The 8,061-nt window shown below is 33.2% G+C and overlaps 1 protein-coding gene across 3 annotated transcripts in view; it reads left to right on the forward strand.

Annotated features, from left to right (window-relative positions):
• Positions 1–7,848, forward strand: part of Smp_124050.1 (venom allergen-like (VAL) 6 protein) — a gene marked incomplete at both ends in the record, with an annotated part of 67,252 nt that extends 59,404 nt beyond the window's left edge. Inside the window, 2 exons of one of the 3 annotated variants that reach the window (XM_018793125.1) lie at positions 1,551–1,574; positions 7,841–7,848. In XM_018793125.1, the coding sequence (XP_018647671.1) occupies positions 1,551–1,574; positions 7,841–7,848 (32 nt within the window). Of the gene's footprint in view, positions 1–1,444; positions 2,566–7,840 lie in introns of those variants that run through there. The other 2 variants (XM_018793127.1, XM_018793126.1) reach the window with 2 other exon arrangements.
• Positions 7,849–8,061: the final 213 nt, after the last annotated feature.

Raw genomic sequence — 8,061 nt, forward strand, 5'->3', positions numbered from 1 at the left:
GGTGTTGATTGACAATTGTTTTGAGTTCCAGATGTTCTCCAGTTGTAAATATGCTATGTTACCTAGTAACTAACCATGTTTTTCAAAAAAATAAAAAAAACTTGTTATCTTGAAACATTTGGAAGTAATGTGGTCTTGAAACACCTTGAACTATAATTTTTACAGCATGTTTGATAGACAGATTATTGAAAGAGAATAATATTAATACAATTTGATGGAGTTTTGTCCTCTGAGCTGGATGGTTTGGTCGTAGAGCTTTCATCGTCCTTCTGAACAACATCATCAGCACAAACTTCAGGTAGAAGTGAAGTGTTTGAATTTCTCCACATGTGATTCACAACTTGTCCTGTGCACCTCCTATGTTTCTCAACAAAAATCAAACCAATGGGAGATATATCCAAAACAAGGAAATAAACAATGATAGATATAAGGTCAACAAGAACCAATCAACATCGAGGTGTACAGGACAAGCTGTGAATCACATGTGGAGAAAGTCAAACACTTCACATTTCCACCCGTAAGTTGCACTGATGATGTCGTTCAGAAGGACAATGAAAGCTTCACGACAAAACCATCCAGTTCAGAGAACAAAACTCTATCAAAATCACCCACCTGAGCTACAAATCTTCTCCACCATCTCATAATGATACATTAACTTATTCTTGTTTCTAAAGTTTAATAATTTCCATCTCCTATTCATTAGCATTGTTAATCAATTCAACATTCAACCATTTCACTTCTCTAATATAAAGTTTACAATAATCTAAATAATTTAACTTATGACTCTATAACTCATTATTAGTGTACATATATAGTTAATCATTACAATTCAGTATTATATTCAACTATCCAACTGGTTAATATATGTAAGGAACACAAAAACCCAATCATTTTTAATCAATAATTTGGTACTAAAACTAAACATTCTAGCAACAACAACCAAAACCACCACTACAACAATCACAACAACAAATTAATATTGACTGCATCATTTATATCAATAAAGGGTATATTTCGAGAATGTGAGACAATATGAGTGGGGTAAGATAAACTATTTTATGAGTAACAAACAAACTAAAAATTAGTTGACATCAAGTAATCCCTTAATTTAAAACATCATTATTATATCATCAATAGATTGACCAGTGATTAACTATTGGTTGACCACCACATATATACTACTTATATATACATATATACTACTTATATATCTTGGAAGCGTTTTATTAAATTTAGTTTTTTTCTTTTTTTAAACAAAAAGTTCCCTAACTACTCATCAAACAAAAAAAAACTACTGAAAATACATACATAAGAGAACTCATTATTACCTTCTTTCTGTGAAAGTGTGTGTAATAAAATACTTTTACGTGTGTGTGTGTGTGTGTGTGTTAACCATGGTTCATTAATACTCAATTTTTTTTTTGTAATTTTTTTCATTTTTCAGCACTTAGTTACAAATTAGTTTTAATGTGATTCTTCATTTATACCTTTTTTGTATATAAACTAAAGTGTGTTTTTGCAAATTTTTCTCTTTTTTGTTTGACATATAGTTGTTATTGAAAGAGATTATAGAAGTAAGTTATATTTGATCGGTTATTATCATTATTATTTGAATTATCACACTTTGATTAACAGCGTTGGATACTGCCTCAGTGGTCCAAGGATTCAGCGTTCGTGTATAAAACTATATTTCTTAGGTTTGATTTCTTATGACAAGGTTGTGGTTGGACGGTGCTAAACAATTTCATACTTGGACTAAATAGTTGTCTAGTACTTCCTGGATTTAAGTGGTAGTCTAGCTATGATCAATTCATTAATGGATACTGCTTCAGTGGTCTAAGGATTCAGCGTTCGTGTATAAAACCATACTACTTAGGTTTGAATTCATATGAGAGGGTTGTGGTTGTGCACTGTTAAAGAACTAAATAGTTGTCTAGTACTTCTTGGATTTTAGTGGTAGTCTAGCTATGATCAATTCATTATTGAAATTAGGAAAGATTCTTGGAATGTATATATCTTCTAATTGAATAATGTAGTTCACATTTATTAATGGTTTGTCTAAAAAAAAACAACAATCTTAATTGTTCAATTTACATTTAATGTCTGGACAATTTTCCCTAAAAATAATTTACATTACCTTGAGTAATTTTACCAACCTGTCATCTGCTTTGAATCGTTTTACTAATGTAAAATAATTAATTCCGAATCTGTGTAGTTTAATAGTATTCTTTTCGTATATACAAGATGGATGGGAATGAATTTTTTTGGCTTGAAATTGTAATGGTTTAATCATTGCTAAATGTATCAAATTGGAAGTAAATTATATTGAATTGTGAAACTTTATCTTAAAGTGAGCAGTGGAGTTCAACCAGGTCTGTTGTGTGATAGTAACTCATTGAAGACAATGGTGGATGTGTGGATCATTTTCGTGGATTAGTTGAAGTTAGACATTAACACAGTTGGATGTCGGCCAGCTCTGTGGTCTAGAGGTTAAGCGCTCGCGCGCGAGACCGATAGGTCCTAGGTTCGAATCTCGCCAAGCGACATCGTGGATGTGCATTGCTGAGAAGACCCACAATAGGACGAAACAGCAGACCACTGCTTCCGGGCTTTCCTTGATGGTCTAGCTTCAATTGAATAATGATCTCAACTACTAAAATTTATAGATAATTTCAAATGATTTAAGAGTATTCAATTGCTAGATTTGAGTAAGAGGACAATAATCAAACAACATTTTATCAGTATTAAAATAAAACGTCTAGATCTATTCAGAGTTTAAGATGGATATAGTGATATACTTTAATTTTTGTGTAACCTCTGTGAATTGGTGTCTAAAGGTTTTCACACCCCGGGCTGTTTACATGAAGGTCTAATACACAAGGAACTGGAGCAACGTCTGGAGATGCAGATACATGATATCCGGTGACCAACAATAGGTTCATACACCTTTTGTTCTCTAAGGGTCCTGGAGCTTATGTGCACCACTGGTTTGGAATTAGGGTTTTCCAACTCCCCTAGATGAACCCTCCATGTCCACCAACCCGGTGTAAACGCCGGACATTTGCTTTCCGTTCTCTCAATTTTGTGGACAACACGCCCGTCATGAAGAGTTAGTGAGTACGACTTCCTTGACAGTGTTTGTACACTCGTGGTCATGTGAGAACATTTCGATAACAAGAGCTGGCTCTCTCCACCCTCAACCGCACCAGGGCGTTTGGGGGCATAAGTATAATAAATCTGTTATAAGTATAACAGAATTATTGGAATCATGCATTTTTGATAGGGTATGTTGTACCTAAACTTGAATGTTTTTACTCATCGATTTGGCGTTTCACTTTTAAAAGTTAACTAGCAAGCAATAAGCAGCTAACTTTTTTGTCTTTTAACAATAAAGTACATTTACAACGTCAGTTTACTTTACACGTCTAATTTTTAATTATTTCAAGTAAAAGTACACAAAACACGCAGTTATGAATCAGACTATAAGTGCTACACTAGGGTGATCGTTAATATTGAATATTTGGATTGTAGTTTGAAGTAGAGAAATGTATAAGTTATATGTATACAATAAACAAAAACAAACTGAAGGGGTTTTATGTAGCGATTTAATACTTTCATAATTGCCGGCTAAGTAGTCAATCGGTTAAGTTTTCTGGCGCGAGACTGGTAGGTCCTGGATTCGAATCTCACGAGGCGAGGTCGTGGATGCACACTGATGAGGAATTCCACAATAGGATGAAATGGTCTCCAGTGCTTCCAGGTTTTCCATGGTGGTCTAGCTTCAATTGACCCACGCTTTCAACTATGAAAGACAAACTGGTCAATAACAAATGCCTATAATTCAATAAACATCGAGTTAAGAGACACAAAACAACTATTTGAAGTCAATAGTCATAATAAATTGGTATATAATTTGTTGCATTATTGTCATAGCAAAAAGAAACAAATAGTCAAGTGAAAACTTTACATTGTCTTTACAACAAATATGTTCAATGAGTTATATAGATTGTTAGTTATGACTATAACAAAACAAATGGTCAGATGAACAACGTTTAATCATTCGCCTCCCAACAGTTAGTCTAACCCTAGCGTCCTGACATTATATAACTCCTAACCAATAAAATGTTGAGATTTCTTTACAGAAATGACTATAATCCTTAATTAATCAGTTTTGTTGTACCTTGTAATAGTTTCCAGTTTGATTCATTTTACTGGCTTTTTTTGTTTCAGGACTAATTTTTTAAATTCATGTCCCACTAAATTCTTTGTAATTGTGATTAATGGCCACTACACTAGAATAATGTAGTTAACCAACCGAATGTTGTTGGCTGTAAAGTTAAGGGTGTTAATTCAATAACCACACTAACATACCTTACCTACTTATTAGATATGGTCTTCATTGATCTCATTTACTTCCTTAAACATGAAATAATGATTCACCTGTAGAAGTGGACTGATATGAAGAGGATAAAAAGCAAATTGTCAAGGCAACTGAAGTATGTGATTTTTGGTGACCTTTAGGGATAATCTGAATTAGGATTTCAGAGATATGACATGTATAAACATAACGATAGAGTATTTTGAAGAGATTCGAACCCTGGATCTACCAGTCTCACTCAAGAGCACTTAACCGATAGACCACTGAGCCGACATCCAACGGTCTTAATGTCTAACTTCAACCGATTCACAAAGTTTGAGTAACCGTTCACCAATTGTCTTTAGTGACTTAATATCTCTACAACATAGGTGGTTGAACTCCACTGGGATCGTGGATGCACACTGCTGAGGAGTCCCATAACAGGACGAAACGGCCGTCCAGTACCTCCAGGTTTTCCATGGTAGTCTAGCTTCAAATGACTCATGATCACAACTATGAAAATACTGAAATCTCCACAAAGCCCCTTCTGATCTATTTTGAAGAGGACAAGATTGTTTTTACCCAAATATCATGAAATAAAATGACATTAGTTTGTGTAATTAATAAATGAATCAAGTACTGTAGTGAACTAGAATATAAACAAAGAAAAATCGAAAGTATTTGAACACAAAATTACAGAACATCTTAGTAAGATCTGAGACGCATGCAGTAAGTGCTTAATTTGCAAATTGTCAGCCAATGATCTCAAACATGTCTGTTCGTTTTGCAAATATCAGTCCATCGTCTCATACTTCATTGTTCTTTGGTTTCTACACTAATCATTCTTTGTTCGCGTTTTCTTTGATCTTTGATCTTCTTAACACTCTACTGCCATGTATTTCACTTTCGAATGATCATACATACTACTTATATCTATCGACATCAGTAGCACATACCACAGTACTACTCAGATTACAATTAAATCTTGAATAAAGATAATGATTTTCAACTTCTTTGTTTGCATTCTTCAAAATCAACCTTATTCACACTTATTTAAGATCTATATACATAGACGTTTTCTATCGTATTTTGATTGAGTATAGTAGAAAATTAAAACTCTGGTGAATAGTAAATGAAACCTAAAGCATTCATTAATTTTATCCATTTCATATTTTTTTAGTAATTTGATTGGGAAATCTCTCCTCATTTCTTGTCTTAACTTTGAATTCTTTTTATATCAGTATAAGGATTTGCAAAGATCGTAGCAATTTTAATGGTTGAATTCAGGAGTCGATCAAAGCTAGATCACTACTGGAAACCTGAAACCACTGAAAGGTCGTTTTGCCCTACTATGGGACTCCCTAGCAGTGCGCATCCATGATCTCACACATGGGACTCGAACCCGAGACTTTCGGTTTCATTCACGAAAGCATAACCTCTAGACCACTGAACCGGCATCTAGCGGTATAATTGCGTAACGTCAATCGGCTCATGATCTTGCACAATCTTTCCTCCATTGTCTGGGGTGGATAATTTTTTGAATGATGAAAGTTTGTTTTTTCGAAAAGAAGTCATAACTGAAATGCACATTTCGCCTGCTTTACTAATTAATCCGCTTTATTCGATTTCTTTATTATTCATTATTTGGATTATAATTGATAGGGTAAGTTTTAGAAATAATACTAATCAAATGTTCACTAAACTATTAGTTTCTCAGCTTTACAGTTAGTAATAGATGTTTAACAATTTAGTCTAGCAGTCGATTACTTTTAGCTGGTTCACTAATATTTATTTTCTATACAAACGTAATATCAAGTAGAGGGGTTGAAATTTGGTGTATGCATATTCATGCAAATTTACCTTGACCAAGAATCGTATGACATTGACAAATTTAGACCTATGGTGATTGATTGTACCGAAAATATTCTGCATTTTTTTGTACCATTTAAACTTGTGTTCATTTAGTTTATCTATTTTTTACTCTGAAGAAGTGACTCACATAAAGTCACGAAACGTCAGAAATATAACTTTACTAATAATTAGAATATAACAGAAAACAATATATATATACTGTTTTATCATGATAGAGATACGTTTACATAGACTGAATATGTGAATCCAATACATGAGGTGTTTTCTTTTTGTTATATTCTATAAACTAATGCAATAAATGTGATTTAGTTCCGAAGTTTATATGAATTGATTAATAGTCGAATCAGTAGTAGTATTTTCATAGTTGAAATCGTGAGCTAATTAAAGTTAGACCACCACGGAAAACCTGGAAACACTAGACGACTATTTCGTCCTATTATGGGACTCCTCAACAGTGCGCATCCACGATCTCGCCTCGCAAGATTCGAATCAAGGACCTACCAGTCCCGCGCCAGAGCACTAGACTGATAGACCAGTGAGTCGGCATCCGATGGTGTTAATATTTAACTTCAACCAATCCAAGAAGCTGAGCAACCGTCCAATTGACTCATGATTTCAACTATGAAAATACTGAAATCTTCACAAAACCTCTTCTGAGTAGTATTTTCATTAGATGTAACTGCATTTGTTTTAATCACATTTTTCTAGTGTTGTTACATTTTATAGTCTCATTTTTGCTTTTTCCTAAAGTTCAACTCTTAATTTATTTCAGTAGTGTAGGCTTTGGAAATATTTTATCAATAATCTAACTTTAATTTCGAGATGAGGTTATGGTGCATATTCTTAAAAAAGTAGTAGTGCTGATACTGTAAAGTAAATGATTCGTCTTAAATGACTTTGAAAGACCTATATGAGAGAGAATAATTGTAGTTCAATGGAATTTCTCTGAGATTTATGATATGTTAGACAAATATTCAAGAGACCAAGAATAACAGTTCATGAACGTGAATCTTCAATGTGGATGGAGTACTGGGAGACAGACAGAATCACAAGATGACAATTCATAATGGGAATAGAAGAAAAGTTTGGAAGTGATAGATGGATAAGATCAGTAACCAGGTTAACTCAAATGCTGTTTGAGATGGGTGATCAGTTGTTGTATTCTGATTACTATTATCGCGGTAAAATATTTCTTTTTCGAGTGCCTGAAACTGAAATCGGATTAGAAGTGATCTTGAAAGCTTGAGAGCATAGCTACAAAGACCTAGAGCCAACTGCTTGAGTTTTATTTGCGAGTAGTTTATAATCTTCTCATTTCATATTTTTAAGGTCTTATTTCTGAAAGAAGGAATTCCATTAGAATGGAGAAAAGTGAGATGTTCTACTTCTAGAATCAACTTTTTCAACACCCTTTATTCCATCATGATAAGACATGTTAACTGTAGAAACTTTTCAACTGCTCACTTATTTTTTTCAACTATATCCTTACTATATTGTTTAGAAAACAACTAAAGGAGCTTTACTATATATCATCACTCAGTTCTAAAGATCCAAACTTCACCATTATTCCCTTTTGTTTACATAATCCATTTGCATTTTTCTTATGTTTCAGATATTGAGGAATAAACAACAACAAAAAAACGAGAAAAAAATCAATGAATGAAAAACATTTTTTTTTAACTTTTGCAACTCACTATTCTCTTAATTACCATTGACTCAATTACATTCATAACTATCATAGTAACCTAATAATAAACGACAGTACGAATTTTTGAATTCATTATTTTCGGGATAAACATTACTTGTTCTGCAACTATATAACATATTGATGT

The sequence above is a fragment of the Schistosoma mansoni genome, chromosome 1, assembly GCF_000237925.1.
Source record: "Schistosoma mansoni strain Puerto Rico chromosome 1, complete genome".
In the NCBI taxonomy this organism is placed as follows: Eukaryota; Metazoa; Platyhelminthes; class Trematoda; order Strigeidida; family Schistosomatidae; genus Schistosoma; species Schistosoma mansoni.